Source organism: Ovis canadensis, chromosome 2, assembly GCF_042477335.2.
Source record: "Ovis canadensis isolate MfBH-ARS-UI-01 breed Bighorn chromosome 2, ARS-UI_OviCan_v2, whole genome shotgun sequence".
NCBI lineage: Eukaryota > Metazoa > Chordata > Mammalia > Artiodactyla > Bovidae > Ovis > Ovis canadensis.
Genome location: NC_091246.1, coordinates 208,734,409 through 208,753,744, shown reverse-complemented (window position 1 = coordinate 208,753,744; position 19,336 = coordinate 208,734,409). Strand labels below are relative to the sequence as shown.

Here is a 19,336-nt window from a genome sequence, read left to right as displayed (position 1 = left end):
GGTTTAAGTTATTTGTCCAAGATTGTATAAGCTTTGTGGTTCATTGATTCAGCAAATAGACATTAAATACCTGTTATATGTCTGCTGCTGCTGCTGTTGCTAAGTTGCTTAAGTCGTGTCCGACTCTCTGCGACCCCAGAGACGGCAGCCCACCAGGCTCCCCCGTCCCTGGGATTCTCCAGGCAAGAACACTGGAGTGGGTTGCCATTTCCTTCTCCAATGCATGAAAGTGAAAAGTGAAAGTGAAGGAATAGTTATTGTAGGACAGCACTACAGGCTGGAACAGAATCCCTGGTGTGAAGGTATGCATGAAGCGATAGAGACACTGAGAAGTGAGTATCGTCAGAACATAGAAAGCTCTTGGGGAAGAAGTATGAGCTGTAAAACAGGGACAATTACAGTTACATTTTTCAACCATACATTTTAGTAGGTATTAAATTCAAATTCCAGCTCTGCCATTTAATTTGTGTTGCCATGTGTGGATCACTCAAACTTTACACTTTAATTTTCCTCTCTGTTAGATGGGGATAACAGCTATTTTATAGTACATAGTATCCTGAAGATTAATTATGTACTGCTCGTAGTAGATACTTATGCAGTGTTTACCTTCAGTTCAGTTCAGTCGCTCAGCCGTGTCCGACTCTTTGCGACGCCATGAATTGCAGCACGCCAGGCCTCCCTGTCCACCAACTCCCATAGTTCACTCAAACTCATGTCCATTGAGTTGGTGATACCATCCAGCCATCTCATCCTCTGTCGTCCCCTTCTCCTCCTGCCCTCAATCCCTCCCAGCATCAGAGTCTTTTCGGTGAGTCACCTCTTCACATGAAGTGGCCAAAGTCCTAGAGTTTCAGCTTTAGCATCAGTCCTTCCAAAGAACACCCAGGACTCATCTCCTTTGAATGGACTGGTTGGATCTCCTTGCAGTCCAAGGGACTCTCAAGAGTCTTCTCCAACACCACAGTTCAAAAGCATCAATTCTTTGGCACTTAGCTTTCTTTACAGTCTGACTTTCACATCCATACACAACCACTGGAAAAACCATAGCCTTGACTAGATAGACCTTTGTTGGCAAAGTAATGTCTCTGCTTTTCAATCTGCTCTCTAGGTTGGTCATAACTTTCCTTCCAAGGAGTAAGCGTCTTTTAATTTCATGGCTGCAGTCACCATCTGCAGTGATTTTGGAGACAAAACAAATAAAGTCTGCCACTGTTTCCACTGTTTCCCCATCTATTTCCCATGAAGTGATGGGACCAGATGCCATGATCTTAGTTTTCTAAATGTTGAGCTTTAAGCTAACTTTTTCACACTCCTCTTTTACTTTCATCAAGAGGCTTTTTAGTTCCCCTTCACATTCTGCCATAAAGGTGGTGTCATCTGCGTATCTGAGGTTATTGCTATTTCTCCCGGCAATCTTGATTCCAGCTTGTGCTTCTTCCAGCCCAGTGTTTCTCATGATGTACTCTGCATAGAAGTTAAATAAGCAGGGTGCAATATGCAGCCTTGACGTACTCCTTTTCCTATTTGGAACCAGTCTGTTGTTCCATGTCCAGTTCTGTTGCTTCCTGACCTGCATACACATTTCTCAAGAGGCAGGTCAGGTGGTCTGGTATTCCCGTGTCTTTGAGAATTTTCCACAGTTTCTTGTGATCACACAGTCAAAGGCTTTGGCATAGTCAATAAAGCAGAAATAGATATTTTTCTGGAACTCCCTTGCTTTTTCCATGATGCAGTGGATGTTGGCAATTTGACCTCTGGTTCCTCTGCCTTTTCTAAATCCAGCTTGAACATCTGGAAGTTCACGATTCACATATTGCTAAAGCCTGGCTTGCAGAATTTTGAGCATTACTTTACTAGCGTGTGAGATGAGTGCAATTGTGTGGTATTTTGAGCATTCTTTAGCATTTCCTTTCTTTGGGATTGGAATGAAAACTGACCTTTTTCAGTCCTATGGCCACTGCTGAGTTTTCCAGATTTGCTGGCATATTGAGTGCAGCACTTCCACAGCATCATCTTTCAGGATTTGAAATAGCTCAACTGGAATTCCATCACCTCCACTAACTTTGTTCGTAGTGATGCTTTCTAAGGCCCACTTGACTTCACATTCCAGGATGTCTGGTTCTAGATGAGTGATCACACCATTGTGATTATCTGGGTCATGAAGATCTTTTTTGTACAGCTCTGTGTATTCTTGCCACCTCTTCTTAATATCTTCTGCTTCTGTTAGATCCATACCATTTCTGTCCTTTATCGAGCCCATCTTTGCATGAAATATTCCCTTGGTATCTCTAATTTTCTTGAAGAGATCTCTAGTCTTTCGCATTCTGTTGTTTTCCTCTATTTCTTTGCATTGATCGCTGAAGAAGGCTTTCTTATCTCTCCTTGCTATTCTTTGGAACTCTGCATTCAGATGCTTATATCGTTCCTTTTCTCCTGTGCTTTTCACTTCTCTTCTTTTCACAGCTATTTGTAAGGCCTCCCCAGACAGCCATCTTGCTTTTTTGCATTTCTTTTCCATAGGGATGGTCTTGATCCCGTCTCCTGTACAGTGTCACGAACCTCCGAACCTCGGTCATCAGGCTCTCTATCAGATCAAGTCCCTTAAATCTATTTCTCACTTCCATGTATAGTCATAAGGAATTTGATTTAGGTCATACCTGAATGGTCTAGTGGTTTTCCGTACTTTCTTCAATTTAAGTCTGAATTTGGCAATAAGGAGTTCATGATGTGAGCCACAGTCAACTCTCGGTCTTGTTTTTGCTGACTGTATAGAGCTTCTCCATTTTTGACTGCAAAGAATATAATCAGTCTGATTTTGGTGTTGACCATCTGGTGATGTCCATGTGTAGAGTCTTCTCTTGTTTTATTGGAAGAGGGTGTTTGCTATGACCAGTGTGTTCTCTTGGCAAAACGCTATTAGCCTTTGCCCTGCTTCATTCCGTATTCCAAGGCCACATTTGCCTGTTACCCCAGGTGTTTCTTGTCTTCCTACTTTTGCGTTCCAGTCCCCTGTAATGAAAAGGACATCTTTTTTGGGTGTTAGTTCTAGAAGGTCTTGTAGGTCTTCATAGAACCGTTCAGCTTCAGCTTCTTCAGCGTTACTGGTTGGGGCATAGACCTGAATTACTCTGATATTGAATGACTTGCCTTGGAGACGAACAGAGATCATTCTGTTCAGAGATCATGTACTGCTCATAGTAGATACTTACACAGTGCTTACTTTAGGACCTTATTACCTGTCTTTTTGAAATGAAAGAAATGAAACACAGGTTTAAGTATAGCTGATAAGGGCGTGTGATGGTTTAAACGTAGTTAGAATGATGTCTAAACTTCCAGTTCAAAGATAAATAGGTCATAGGTTTGTAAGGGCTTCCCTGGTGGCTCAGATGGTAAAGTGTCTGCCCACAGTGCGGGAGACCTGGGTTCAATTCCTGGGTCGGGAATATCCCCTGGAGAAGGAAATGGCAGTCCACTCCAGCACTCTTGCCTGGAAAATCCCATGGATGGAGGAGCCTGGTAGGCTACAGTCCATGGGACCCGCAAAGAGTCGGACATGACTGAGCAATTTTACTTTTACTTTTTAGGTATGTAATGGACACATAGGGAACATAGTCAATAATATCGTAACAGATTTCTGTGATGAGGGTTGGCAACTGGTCTTATTGCAGTGATCTTTTCATAATATATAAAAATATCTAATTGCTGACATAAACCTGAAACTAGTATAATATTGTATGTTAATTATAACTCAATTTAAAAAAAAATAAACATAGCTAGAGTTAGTGACCTAAAGCTTAATCTGGCTCCGGAGTCTGTGCTCAGTATGTGTCCTGGGAATCCTTTAAGTGGATCTGTGGAGTTAAAACTATTTTTCATATTAATACTAAGATAGTATTTGACTTCTTGTTCACTGTCATTCTCTGGTGAATATACCTTGAAGATTTCTAGCAATAGATTGGGTGCAGAGGCAAGTATAAGATTTGCAGAAATTGTAAAACAGCACTATTCTTGTCACTGTAGTTTTTGTTTTGGAAAAATAAAGTTTCTTTTAAAAATGTTATTTGTTAACATGTAATGGGCTTATATAATAACTTAATGGGTTTGTGTAATAAACTTGAATTTAGTGAATTAATAAACTTGTAAAATGTAGGGGTGAAACTGTCAACTGAGACAAAAAATTGAGTCTAAACCACTACATTCTATTTCCTGTCATTAAATCAGGTAAAGTTCAGAAAGTAGCTAATACAGTATTTATACTTAAAAGGCTTGCTGAAAACTTTCTTTTTTCTCACTGTCAAGACACTTTTTTTCACATTTTTGAAATCAAGATTTATATTGTCTAAATATGCTTTTCAGCAGCCAGGCAAGTAAATTTTGAAATATAAGTAATCATTCATATTTGATGTTTTGGGAATTTAGCTTTGTGTACTCATTTATTCAGTTATCATTTCAGTTGATTTAAGTAAAACCACATAGGGTTGAATTGTTAACTGAATTTTTGCCCCTAATTTTAACTTAAAATGTCTACAGAATATCACAGTATAATACAGTTTTGCAGTAATAATTTTCTCAGCAGAAGATTGCCTGACACATGGCAGTTAATTCAAAGATGGCAATATTGCCAGATCTCTGTCTCTAATTTCACACCTGAGCAAGGTTAGTATGAATGACTCATACATCTAGGAGAATATCTGGCTGTCAGAAGTTTCTGGATGATTTTGAAAGAGGCTCTTAGCTTCCATCTATATTTAATTTGGAAAAAAATAAAATTATTAAGCTTAAACAGAAAATACAGAAGATATTTCAGGATTTGTTATGACCAAAAATAAGTGTCATTGCAAAGCTGCTACATAAATTGAGATCATGAGCACAGATAATTAAATCAGATGTTTGAGTGCCTGCTGTGTGCACACTTCCTGTCCTTGTGAAGTACAAATTCTAGTGGGAAAGCCAATAATAAGTAAATAATTGGAACATTGTATGTCAACTATGCCTCATTAAAAAAAAAAGATTATTTACAGATTTTGCTAAAATGATATGAAGGAAAGGACAGAGTGTTAAGGGTTGAAGGGAAGAGCATGTAGAGGCAGCCAATATAAATAGAGTAGACACAGGGACTTCTATGAAGAGGTTAACACTGAACAGCCATATACCAAGAACTAGGAGAGGGTGGCAAGTGTAAAGAGACTAAAGGTGTCCAGAAATGTAAGGGATAATTTTTAAAAGCCTTGTGGGATTATGTGGATAAGCTTGTGCTCTTATCCTTTAGTTAAGCCTTTTGTTTCATTTTGATAAAGGGTTATTTCTTATTTTCTACTTAAATTTGTTAATAAACTATTGTCTTAAAATTAGTATCATAAAATCAGGGAAGTATGGTGTTTTGGTTATAATTATTATTAACACCACTGTATTCTTCTGTCTAAAGTTAATTAACTTGCAGTCACATTAAAAAAAAAAACAGTATTGATAGAAACCAAAGTGATTTGACAGGGCAAATTTGTTTTTATGGGAGATATCATATAGAAATTTAACATGATAAATTTAACTTGGATGTAATACTTTGTTTTAAACTGAAGGTGGTCGTTAGGATTACTTGGGGAACTTTTTCAAACTGTGTATTCTGGGCCCTGTATCAGTTAGGGCTTCCAGTGCAGTATATATCAGATTAAAGTTTTGTGTTTCTTTCAAAAAATAATATTTGATTTTCTTTTTAATTTTAAAAGCTGTTGATGTTTTTTGTAAAAAATTTGAAAATTTTTTGATTAATTGTAGTTGCTTTTTGTTGTCTTTTTCTATAGTCATTGTAGTCAAAGTATAGATATTTCCTAAAACATAGAAATAAATCATAATTTAAGTAATTTTCAGTATTTTAAATATTTATCTAGAAACTTGTTCATTTTAATTTTTTTAAGCATTTGTGTGTATGTAGCAGTAGCTAGTTTGAAATGATGAAAAAGAATCACAGTTGCAGCAAGAAACTATAAACTGTTGACCCTTGAACAACACTGGTTTGAACTCAGCAAATCCACTTGTACTCAGATTTTTTCAGTAAATAGATGCAGTGCTACACAGTACATGGTTGGTTGAATCTGCTGATAGGGAGGGCCAGCTGTGGGAATTGAGTAGCCTTGGATTTTGGTATCCACAGTGGATCTGGAACCAACCAACAGAGAAGATTTTACTTAAGAATCAACTTAATTTGAATGTGTTGATCTGTATGAAGAAAACACAATTTATACAGGCATGAAAAGGAAGATTTTTAATGAAGAGCAGTGCTATGCTTCTGTATTGGATGACTCAGTGATGTGAGGGTGCCATTTGAAATTGTAAATTTAATTCCTATGAGGATGGAGTATAGAAAAGAAACTTATCAGTAGAAGTCTAATATTTAACTGGAAGAATAAAGCAGGCAATAATAATGAAATACATTTTTAGGAAAGAATTAATATGGGACTTGTATTATTATAAAGTGTTAGTCATTCAGTCATGTCCAACTCTTTGTGACCCCATAGACTGTATAAAGTGCGTTATACAGCCACAGTAATTAAAATATAGTTCTGGTATAAAATTGGGAATAATAGCTCATAAATAGTTACAAATATATGTGGGACTTTTTGTTGTTGTTCAGTCTCTGAGTCATGTCCGACTCTTTGTGACCCCAGGGACTGTAGCACGCCAGGCTTCCCTGTCCTTCACTGTCTCCCGTCGTCTGCTCAGTGTTCATTAACTTGGTGATACCATAAGGGTATGGGAAATTTCCTAAGATACCATTATTAAAGATACCATTATTAAATATAAAATAATTGATCATTCCTTGATTTAATATCATCCAGTATTAAGTAATAAGTCGTACAGTAAGTCATGTTTAACCTTTTCCAGTTATGTTAAGCTCTTTTTTAATGTTTGAATCAGAATCCAAATAAGATTTATATTTTGGTTATTGATTGTTTTTAACATCCCTTTTAGTCCACTCATTTTCCTCTTGCAGTTTATTTGAATAAATCCATCAGCCTATCTTAAAAGCATTTGCTACTTGAAAATAAGGAGCATTTCCTACTCCTTTTTGTACTCCTTGTGCATTATATATGGATATTTAGGGAATGTTGGGGGGATTAGAAAATCTAGTTTCTTTTTTTTTAGATAGAAATTTATTATGAAATGTGACACATTCAAGAAATATTGTCTTTTTCATTTCAGTTGCTTTGGAGACATTTCCCTCCCTGCTCAAGGAATTTCTTTTTTCTTTCGATTACCCTTTTGAGTCATAAATTAAAAACCCAAAACCTTTTGTTGTCTGCCTCACTTAAAAAATAATACATATGTATTTTTACTTTTTTGTAACTCAGAGTTACACAGTTAGAATATCCTCAGTTAATCCTTCCCTTAGAGGTAAACACTAAATAATTTATATATTTTTCCTCCCAGCTTTTTACATTTATATAATTTTTGATAGAATTATAACTTATATACTATTATACAACTTGCTTTTTCTACCTGGACATTTTTCCATTTTAGAAAATATAAATCTGCCTTCTTCAATGGCCTTATTTTGTATAGTGTGTATATATGTATATGTTTATCATCATTTTGCTGTACATATATGACCCTTGATTTCTAACTTTTTTACTTTTGTAAAAATCTGTCCCATTGTGTATCCTATTATGTATAACTTATTCCAGTTGTATATTTAGTAAAAGCAGGGCTTCCCTTGTAGCTCAGTCAGTAAAGAATTTGCTTGTAATGCAGGAGACCTGGGTTCGATTCCTGGGTTGAAACATCCCCTGGAGAAGGAAATGGCAACCCACTCCAGTATTCTTGCCTGGAAAATCCTGTGGACACAGGAGCCTGGCAGGTTACAGTCTGTGGGGTCGCAAGAGTCTGACATGACTGAGCGACTAAGCACACACACTAGGCATGGACTGTACCTTTGTCTTGGGTAATGTGCAGTTTGATTTTACTTTGTAAACTAGCTTTTGTTACTTTTTACTTTGGAATATAGTTGTTGGGGAAAATATAAAAGCGTTAGGAAATTAGGTTTCAAACGTATCATTAAAGATAGAACTTCTTTATAAACAGTTTTGTTTTAATTGAACACTAGTCTGAAACTGGGGCTTGCCCAGTGGCTCAGCAGTAAAGAATCTGCCTGCGATGCAGGAATTGCAGGAGACACAGGTTCGATCCCTGGGTCAAGTGGGTCCCCTGCAGCGAGTGGGGCAAGGCAACCCACTCGAGTATTCTTGCCTGGAGAATTCCATGGACAGAGGAGTCTGGCAGGCTTCAGTCCATGGGTCTCAAAGAGTCAGACATGACTGAAGCTACTTCCAGGAAGGCAGTCTAAAAGTAAGCCTTCTTACCTAAAATATGCACTAGATGAGTTTCTCCTTAAATGAAAGGCACACATCATTTACTTTGATAGTTTCTGTAAGTAACACTGTCCTCAAATTCAGTGCTTTTTTTTCTTTCTTTCTTTTTTTCTTCCAGAAAAGAGGAATAGAAGGTAGAAGAAGATGCTGGGATCTGAACGTGGTGTTGTGGAAGAATGGTTATCAGAATTCAAGGTAAATTGCATTGAGGATGAGAATGTGTCATATGATTCTGTATGTTGTAATTCAGTGTATATATTCGTGTATATGTTCATGGGGAAACTGAAACAAAAATTATAAAGTGGGAATGGCAAAATATAAAATAACTTGTTTCTGTAATTGCACCTCTTTAAAAAGACACTAATGTGAATAATTGCAAAAGACCCTGATGCTGGGAAAGATTGAGGGCAAGAGGAGAAGAGAGCAACAGAGATGGTTGGATGACTTTACCGACTCAGTGGACATGAGTTTGAACAAATCTGGGAGATAGTGAAGGACAGGGAAGCCTTCTGTGCTGCAGTACATGGGGTCACAAAGAGTCAGACATGACTTAGTGACTCAACAACAACAACAAATGTGAATTATGGCCAGAAGATAATATGTAAAAATGAATCTAGTTGTTAGGATTGATAAGGTGATATATTCAATAAAAGAAGGGAAGCCTCCAAGCTTTAATAAGACATGGAAATCAAATTTGTGCCTTATGTTTTTATTTCCTGTGATTAAAACTCACTCATTAATTTTACGAAAAACTGTATAATTTATTAACACTATAGATATAAGTGTTTGTGAAAATAAAATACAGGAATTGAAATATATCCCATGCTGTTTTTTTTTAAGACTAAAGTGACTCATTTCAGCAAAGCTTGTGTAATACGTAAGATTTCTAATCATTTCTCCTGGTTGACTATTTAGAAGAATTGTATAACATCCTAATTTATTTGTTTTATTAGCTCATGATTATTTCATGTTATTTACTTTTCTTAGTTGACTCTTATTTTTGAGAAGGACTCATATAAATTTAAGTTTTTGACTTCTCAAATATTAAGTTCACTTTAAGTTTCCTTTGATGTTTCTTTTAGGCATTACCTGACACTCAGATCACCAATTATGCGGCAACTTTACACCGGAAAAAAACACTGGTACCAGCCCTGTATAAAGTTATTCAAGACTCAAATAATGAGGTAGGACAGTTTATAAGAAAAATGATTTTATTGTACTATATAAGAAATACGTGTACTAAAACACATACATGTAAGTTTTGTAGTTTTCCTTTTTTTTGTTTAATCCTTCCAATGGGACTGGAAAACTTTCTTTCTGCTTTTTTTCATTCTGATAGTTGCTTTGGCTTTCCCCATGACCTCCCTCTCCATATTTTTTAATGTTTTGACTAAATTTGTTACGGTTGAGGACAGTACATTTCGATTCTTGGTTTGAGTGACCACCATCTTAGGAGAGTATTTATTTAATTTAAAACTTTACTCTGTTTCCTGTTTTGGAATGTTTCCTTTCCTGGAATCTAAATTTTAGCCATACATGGTTTGAGATTTATTGAAGTATGGTTTGCAGTCCTTCTATTGACAGTATAGAACTCTGTGTAATCACTCTAATCAGAGAATTCAGTCAAACTGGTAGTGTGAAATGATGCTGCTAGTAAATTTAGCTTGAAAATGACCAGAGAAAGCCTAAATAATCACAGTCAATAAACTTAGAGTAAGAGTTTGCTGTTGTTTAGCCTTGTGCTAGAAGGGGAGAAAAGTGCAGCTGTTGACTCTATATGTTAACTTATGCAAAATACACACATTATCTTTCCATTAACATAATAGTATGACATACAGTTTTATCACCACTGGATTCATGTATGCTTTAAAATGAAATGAAAGGAACACACAGGAAAGTAGCTTCTTATCTTCCCAGATACAGCCTCCAAGAGTGCCTCTGCTGTGTACTGGAGTGAGTTTGAAGAAGTTCAGGTAATCATCTCCTAACCAGCAGCTTAACTTAAAGTGCATCTTCATTTTTGTCCTATCACTAAAAGCTTGCTTATTGACCTCTTTCTTTCCTATCTCCTAAACTTGGATTGGCTCTCAGTTGAGCTTGCATCTGTTGCTATTTGTAGCAGCAACCTCAGGACTCATTTGCTTCTTTTTCTCTTGCTGTGTATTTTTGAATGTTTTGTAACTTTAGGGATGGTAATGAACACATATGCATATCTTGGTCAGGAGTTTTCAGAATTCTGTGCGAATATTGAATGTATGTATTCCCTTGTTTTGTCTTAACATTAAGCTTTGCTTATTAAAATATATTTGTTTCATGCTTTCTTTTTAAATTGTAAGTTATTCATGGGCAGGGGTTATATATTTTTATATCTGTTTATATATATATATATGTTAATTCCCTATAATGTAGTATTTTATCACTAGTAAATATTGATTAGAAGAATAGTGAAATACATGGAGAGAATTCCTTGGCCGAGTTCTAACCACTGGACTGCCAGGAAATTCCTATAGAAGTTTAATATTCCATATCATGGCTAACCTGTACTATAACTCGTTTAATCCCTAGACCAGCGTGTTACTTTTTCTGCTTTCCCTCCTTCCAGATCCCTTACTTACTGCAGCAGTTCTGCTTCTTCGACTTCCAGAAAACCATTGACCCTACTGCTTCTTTATGATTTAATTATTCTTCTGCCTCCCTGCAAATGTCTCATGTCCCTCTTTTCTTAGCTACATTTTCATGGTCCATCATTACAATCATTCCCTTGCACACATTCTCAGCTCCTTTGCTTCTCATTCCCTTAATTCATATTCTTTGGGCAAAATCTCAACACTAGATAAAATCCACCCATCCATCTACTTCATTCCTATAACTGAGCAACTCAACGTACCTGGAGAAAACAGTTTTTGTTGACTTTCTCCACTTAAATGCAGGCCTGAAAATTAAAAATGAGCATATAATATTTCATTTTACACTTACCCACTGTTCATTTTATTCCTTCCTTTTCCTCACACTTAACCATCCTTCCTCATTTTCAGTTTGCTTTCTGTGTCCTTATAAAAGAAGGAAATAGTTGGAAACTGTTTTCCTACTCAAATCTGCCGCTCTGCCAGCATCTCTAGTCAAACTCTCCTGCTATTTCTGCTGTTCAGTGGATGAAGTGTCTCAGATTGTATCAAAAACTATCTCTTCCACTTAGGCCTGGATCTCATCTTCTCTAACCACCTCAAAGATTGCTCCTGCAATTGTCTGCTCTTTTTCTTCTGTTGTTGATTTTTTTTTCCTTTCTTGATGAAAAGAATATGATAAACAACAATATTCTATTTTTTAAAAACCTTTGATTTGCCTCCTATTTTATTACCTACACCATTTTTCTGTTCTCCTTCCCAGTGAACCTTATAATATTGCTATTCAGCCTCTGCCTACTTGTGCTCATTTCCTCTCCTCATATTTTTTCGTTACCCACTCATATTTGGATTCAGTCTCCATTATTCCACCCAAACTGCTCTCAATGCATTCATCATATGGCATGCCTGTTAGTAATTATCATGTCAAAATTATTTGCTAAGTTTGAGGGAAGTGTAAGTTATTCTTAACATCTTTTGCTGTAGGTTATAGCACCATTTAAGGATAAGTGTTAGTTGCTCAGTAGTGTCTGACTCTTTGCAACCCCATGGACTGTAGCCCACCAGGCTCCTCTGTCCATGGAATTCTCCAGGAAAGAATACTGGGGTGGGTTGTCATCCCCTTCTCCAGGGTATCTTCCTAACCCATGGATTGAACCTGCATCTCCTGTATTGGCAAGAGGATTCTTTACCATCTGAGCCACCAGGGAAGCCCCATCTACCTATATTTCTGTCTATTTATTTACTTATTTATATACTGTGCCACATGGCATGTGGGATCTTAGTTCCCCAACCACGGATTAAACCCAGGCCCTTGGCAGTGAAAGCGCAGAGTCCTAACCACGGGGACTGCCAGGGAAGCACCTTTCCCTTTTTCAAACTCTGTGAGGAGGTCATTTCTGATACTAAGAAACTGAGAACATGATGGCATGATACATATGCTTGGAATTAAAGACTTTAACAGTACATTGGCAAGTTTTTAATAGTCTTATTTTGCAGTGGTATGTGATGAAAATTTACTGGATTGCCAGTCACTTCCCCACCCTCCTTTTAAACAACAAAAGTACTAATTTTGGTTAATCTGTATTTCTTTGCAGTGCTTATTAAAATACAGTGTCTACATGCTAATGTACTTGCTACTGAGGATAGGAAATAAGGTCTTTATAACATAGACAAATCATAATAGTACCACAGCCAATGACATTTAGAGAAGGCAATTTTAGAGTCTTACTAAAGAGGAAAGTAGGTTTAAAACATGGACATATAGTTTTAATACATAAATTTATGAAGACAACAATGTTTAATTCCCCTAAAGAGCTGAATTAGTTACCAGCAGTTGGCCATTTTCTAAAGTTCATTACTTCATTATTGGTACTACATAGACTATACTGCTTGAAATTAAGCAATCCTCACCTTTTCCTCCACCTCCTTTCTGGTATAAGAAGGGCTGTATAGTGAAAACATCATCTGTGTCAAAATATCTGAATTCTGGTATCTTTCTCCACCACTAATTTCTGTGACCTTGGACAAATTGTCTGACTGGTCTAGACTTCAGTGTAAGGGGAGAGTTGGCATGTTTTTTAAGATTTTAAATCCTATGATAGTGATTTCATATAAAGCATTTGGTGGTTAGTAGACTAGAAAGTGTAAATTTTTTCTGGCTTTAGAGTTCTTAAGAGTTAAGCTTAAGTCATCTAAATAATATTAACTGTACAATCAACATAGGATTTGTTGACTTGAATTTACTATTGTGAAAGTAATGACTTTATTCTGAAGTGTTAGATTATTAGAAACATATATATCTACATTCAAGCAGTTACAAGGGTGTATATGTATTATCATTTAGAATAGAAGTGTATAAATTATTGAATTTTCCTTTTTTAAAGCTACTGTTACATTATTATATGTAAAATAGATAACTAATATGGACTTACTGTATAACACAGGGAACCCTACTCAATAATTCTGTAATGACCAATATGAGAAAAGAATCTAAAAAAGAGTGGATATTTTGTTAAAATGTCTAATTTGAAAAAAAGAGTGGATATTTTGTTAAAATGTCTAATTTGAAAAAAAGAGTGGATATTTTGTTAAAATGTCTAATTTGAAGAATGTCTCTCATGACAACCATTAACAGTGAATACTCCTCCTCTAGTATGTTAAATGATACCTTTGACCTAGTCCAATAATTTTTTTCCCCTATTACACCTAAGCTCATCCTTTAGTCAGTCACTCAGTCGTGTCAGTCAGTCATGTCTGATTCTTTGTGACCCCATGGACTATAGCCCACCTGGTGGAGTCGGTAGCCACTCCCTTCTCCAGAGGATCTTCCCAACCCAGGGATTGGGTCTCCCACACTGCAGGAAGATTCTTTACCTTCTGAGCCACCAAGGAAGCCAAAGCTCATCCCTTAGGTCTGTCAAACTTTGACAAATTTATTTAAATACAATTCTGTGAGCACTACTGAGGGCCAAGATCGTATGTTTCATCCTTCTTAAACCACGAAGCTACTTCCTGAATCCTACAGTTTGAATGATGTAGGCCCTCTCTAAATTTTAGATGGTTAATAAATACAAGAAAAGGATTCAGCAAAATAAAAAGAGTGTATGTATATGTGTAACTGATTCACTGTGCTGTATACCTGAAACTAACACACCTTGTAAATCAGATATACCCCAATAAAATTTTTTTAAAAAAAAGCTGGTGTTAAATTTTAATTTAAGCATTATTCTATAGTTTCCTCTCAGTGTTTTATCTGCATTTTAAGATCATAGGCAGTTTTCTATAGTCTAGCAGTTTTGTGAAGTTATTCTAGCAACACCATTCTAAATTAACAGTACAAGTTTAGGAGGAAGGAAGAGGTTTATATAAACTGCTCATTTTCTTCTTAAGATTATAAAGTTCCTTATATCATATTTTGTGATATTATACGAAAATTATCAGGTTAAACATTGGAAAGGCTATTTCTGTATACTTCCTCCTTTTCAAAGTCTTTCCAATAAATACAATTAGCAAGACTTAAGTCAGTCTTAGAATATAAAAGTAATCTATTTTACTTATATGTCTTTAAATGAAAAGGTCAGTTTTCATTCCAATCCCAAAGAAAGGCAATGCCAAAGAATGCTCAAACTACTGCACAATTACACTCATCTCACACGCTGGAAAAGTAATGCTCAAAATTCTCCAAGCTAGGCTTCAGTAATACATGAACCACGAACTTCCAGATGTTCAAGCTGGTTTTAGAAAAGGCAGAGGAACCAGAGATCAAATTGCTAACATCCACTGGATCATGGAAAAAGCAAGAAAGTTCCAGAAAAACATCTATTTCTGTTTTATTGACTATGCCAAAGCCTTTGACTGTGTGGATCACAAGAAACTGTGGAAAATTCTTCAAGAGATGGGAATACCAGACCACCTGACCTGCCTCTTGAGAAACCTATATGCAGGTCAGGAAGCAACAGTTAGAACTGGACATGGAACAACAGACTGGTTCCAAATAGGAAAAGGAGTACATCAAGGCTGTATACTGTCACCTTGCTTATTTAACTTATATGCAGAGTACATCATGAGAAATGCTGGGCTGGAGGAAGCACAAGCTGGAATCAAGATTGCCAGGAGAAATAGCAATAACCTCAGATATGCAGATGACACCACCCTTATGGTAGAAAGTGAAGAACAACTAAAGAGCCTCGTGATGAAAGTGAAAGAAAGAGGGGAGTGAAAAAGTTGACTTAAAGCTCAACATTTAGAAAACTAAGATCATGGCATCAGGTCCCATCACTTCATGGTAAATAGATGGAGAAACAGTGGAAACAGACTTTATTTGGGGGGCTCCAAAATCACTGGAGATAATGACTACAGCTATGAAATTAAAAGATGCTTACTCCTTAGAAGGAAAGTTATGACCAACCTAGTCAGCATATTAAAAAGCAGAGACATTACTTTGCCAACAAAGGTCCATCTAGTCAAGGCTATGGTTTTTCCAGTAGTCATGTATGGATGTGAGAGTTGGACTATAAAGGAAGTTGAGTGCAGAAGAATTGATGCTTTTGAACTGTGGTGTTGGAGAAGACTCTTGAGAGTCCCTTGGACTACAAGGAGATCCAACCAGCCCATCCTAAAGGAGATCAGTCCTGGGTGTTCATTGGAAGGACTGATGTTGAAGCTGAAACTCCAGTACTTTGGCCACCTGATTCGAAGACCTGACTCATTTGAAAAGACCCTGATGCTGGGAAAGATTGAGGGCAGGAGGAAAAGGGGATGAGAGAGAATGAGGTAGTTGGATGGCATCACCGACTCAATGGACATGAGTTTGAGTAGGCTTTGGGAGTTGGTGTTGGACAGGGAGGCCTGGCGTGCTGCAGATCATGGGATCACAAAGAGTCGGACACGGCTGAGTGACTGAACTGAACTGATTTAAAATATTCGCTAGCATTTAGATGTCCAAATATTATGTATTGCAAAGTGCCTTTATCTACTAAGTGGTATATAATTTGTTAAAATCACATGCATTGGAGAAGGAAATTCTTGCCTGGAGAATCCCAGGGACAGGGAGCCTGATGGGCTGCTGTCTATGGGGTCGCACAGAGTCAGACACGACTGAAACGACTTAGCAGCAGCAACAGCAATCTAAAGTTGAGATTCAGTATTTCAGGGAGAAATATCAGTAACCTCAGATACGCAGATGACACCACCCTTATGGCAGAAAGCAAAGGAGAACTAAAGAGCCTCTTGATGAAAGTGAAAGAGGAGAGTGAAAAAGCTGGTTTAAAATTCATCATTCAGAAACTAAGATCATGGCATCTGGTCCCATCACTTCTTGGCAAATAGATGGGGGAACAGTGGAAACAATGACAGACTTTATTTTGGGGGGCTCCAAAATCACTGCAGATGGTGACTGCAGCCATGAAATTAAAAGATGCTTGCTCCTTGGAAGAAAAGCTATGACCAACCTAGACAACATATTAAAAAACAGAGACATTATTTTGCCAACAAAGGTCCATCTAGTCAAAGATAGTTTTTCCCATAGTCATGTATGTGTGTGAGAGTTGGACCATAAAGAAAGCTGGGTGCTGAAGGATTGATGCTTTTGAGCTATGGTGTTGAAAAGGACTCTTGAGAATCCTTTGGACAGCAAGGAGATCAAACCAGTAAATCTTAAAGGGAATCAGTCCTAAATATTCATTGAAAGGTCTGATACTGAAGCTGAAGTTCCAATACTTTGGCCACCTGATGTGAAGAACTGATTCATTTGAAAAGACCCTGATGCTGGGAAAGATTGAAGGCAGGAGGAGAAGGGGATGACAGAGGATGAGATGGTTGGATGGCATCACCAACTCGATGGACATGAATTTGAGCAAGCTCTGGGAGTTGGTGATGGATAGGGAAGCCTGCTATGCTGCAGTCCGTAGGGTCGCAAAAAGTCAGACATGACTGAGTGACTGAACTGAACTGAAAGTTGAAATTTAGTTTATTTCCAACAATATCATTTGACATTCTTTTCTTCCAATTGAAACTTCTAAAAATGGAAGATTGTAAGAGTTGGTAAGAACAGAAAAAGAAACTAACTGTAAACTAGTATATTAGTTAAAGGACTGATTATCTAAGAAGTTAAATTAAGTACCATGTGTTGAAAGAGATGTTGATATTATATGGGCATGAAGGACTTCCTATAGTTACAGAATTGGTCAGTTCAGTGTGTAGTCTCTGTATAAATAGAAGTTGAGGTTTTGGTTGCACTGATTTCGAATAAGCAAAAATTAATATTGAGAATTTATTTTTAAAATACAAGTATATGTGCCTTAAAAAAATACAGCCAAAAGAATGGAAATAGCTAATGCACTTTATTTTCTTTTTAGCTCCTGGAGCCTGTCTGCCACCAGCTGTTTGAGCTCTATCGTAGCTCTGAAGTTCGACTTAAGAGGTTCACACTGCAGTTCTTGCCAGAATTGATGTGGGTGTATTTACGGCTTACAGTTAGCCGAGACAGACAGAGTAATGGTTGCATTGAAGCACTTCTGTTAGGAATTTACAATTTGGTAAGTGGAAAATAATAGTTGGAAAATGTCAAATTTTTTTTTTAAGTCCTCTGAAATAATACTTACAGAATAGTTAGAGGAAAAGAAATTTAAATGTCTGTTGAATAACTTATTTGAATTAATTAAATTGAGTACATAGGTGTTCAGTGTATGCTAGTAATGCGTTTTATAAAGTAGGTGAAACTATTATAATTGATGAAATTATTAATGTATGGCTTATTTTTCTGATTTTTAAATTGACTAATATTTGTAATGCCTTGCATTAAAAATTTTTAATTTATTTTTAATAATCATTTGATAAAACATGTATCTGATACTGTATTGTTCCTGAAATTGTTTTCTTTTAAGGAATTCTTAAGTACCTTAAACATTCTGGGTTGTTTTTTTTCTCATGGTGTCCTGTTTAGAACATTGGTGTTGAAATTCCAGCCCTTCGAATTCTTGTATTCTGTGTATTCCCTGTAAACAAACACTCTGCATAATAAAACTATGTTTGTAGATGAGAGGTACCTCAACTAAAGTACCTCACAAAACATTTGAGTCTACAAAAAATACTCTGCTCCAGTGCCCATTTCTCTTAAGCATTATCTCTTTAAAAATCATTAAAGAACATTTCCATCACTGAAATGTGAAGGAAGAAGTCTGGCCTTTGAAGTCACTTGTATTTTGTTTAAAAATAGGCCCTGCCACTTAGTGGCTGTTTTAAATCTAAACAAGTTACTTAATACCTTGAGTTCAGTTGCCTCATCTGTAAAACAAAAATAAAACATTGATAGTAGTATTAAAAGCGATTTCATCTATCATCATGTCTCTAGTGCTTAGCACAGGTGCTTAGTAAATGTTTATTGATGTTAGTTATCGTTTGTACTGTTTGGTATAATAAACTTCAGTGGTGGAACAAATAAAGCAAAAAATTTGGGGATCCCTGACAAGTTCTTGACAGTACTTGTTGGTGCTATGGTTTAATTATCTTTTGGTATCTTAAAAATAGTGTACTGTTTTAAAACACTCAATTATGTATCATAAATGTAACCTCGGGTTTCTGTCTTCTTTTAAATCCCTTAATATCTTTGTTCTCTCATCTCTGTGGTTCTCAATTTTTATTACCACCTTGGATTTCTTTCGTATATTCATTTCTCTTTTTTCTTCTTTTCTCACCCCAGCACTTCTCCCTTGCTTCAGTAGCCTAACACCTTCTCCACAGATATACATGGATAAAAATCAAAAGTATTTGACTTAATTTGAAATTTAGGGATAAAAATTAAAATTTTATCCCCTAACTTAAATCAGGCCCATTCATCTTAGCGGAGACTTTCTCTGAGACACTGGCTCAGATGTGGTAACTAGTTTGACTGCAGAGTAGGTAAATGATTTTTCTAAGGATTTTTAAACCACTTTCCTGCCAAAATTAGAGGTATGGCCATTGTTCACATGCAACTGATACTCTCCTGTGACATGTTAAACTCAGAAACTGGTTCTCAAGGAAAGTTCTTTTGGGTTTGTGTTTTGGTAATGATAGTTGTTTTTTATTGTTGTTTCTTCCTTTTATGCTGTACAACCACTCATCTCTCTGACCACCTTCCTTCTAGGTCTACTAAGGGTAGTCTGTCTCTGGGTTTTATGCCAGTCATGTATACTAATATGGTTTTAAAAAAAACAGATTAAAATAAGACAATAGACAAAAGGATTGATGCAGGAGGGGCATTTCACCCCTCTAATTGCTGTTGTCTGTAGGCAGGTTTTTACTGATACCTGTAGAAGACTGGAGGTGCCAGAGACTTGTAGAAATGAATGCCATGACTTTTTCAGTGAA

General features: G+C 36.5%; 1 protein-coding gene across 4 annotated transcripts in view; it reads left to right on the top strand.

The window, feature by feature from the left end:
- The window catches only part of HYCC2 (hyccin PI4KA lipid kinase complex subunit 2), a 65,906-nt gene that overhangs the window by 19,526 nt on the left and 27,044 nt on the right, over positions 1-19,336 (top strand). For 2 of the 4 annotated variants that reach the window (XM_069577976.1, XM_069577975.1), the window contains exons 4-7: positions 8,482-8,558; positions 9,446-9,547; positions 10,281-10,336; positions 17,344-17,523. In XM_069577976.1, coding sequence (XP_069434077.1) covers positions 17,437-17,523 — 87 coding nt within the window. In that variant the 5' untranslated portion in view covers positions 8,482-8,558; positions 9,446-9,547; positions 10,281-10,336; positions 17,344-17,436. The remainder of the gene's footprint in view (positions 1-8,481; positions 8,559-9,445; positions 9,548-10,280; positions 10,337-17,343; positions 17,524-19,336) is intronic. The other 2 variants (XM_069577974.1, XM_069577973.1) reach the window with 1 other exon arrangement.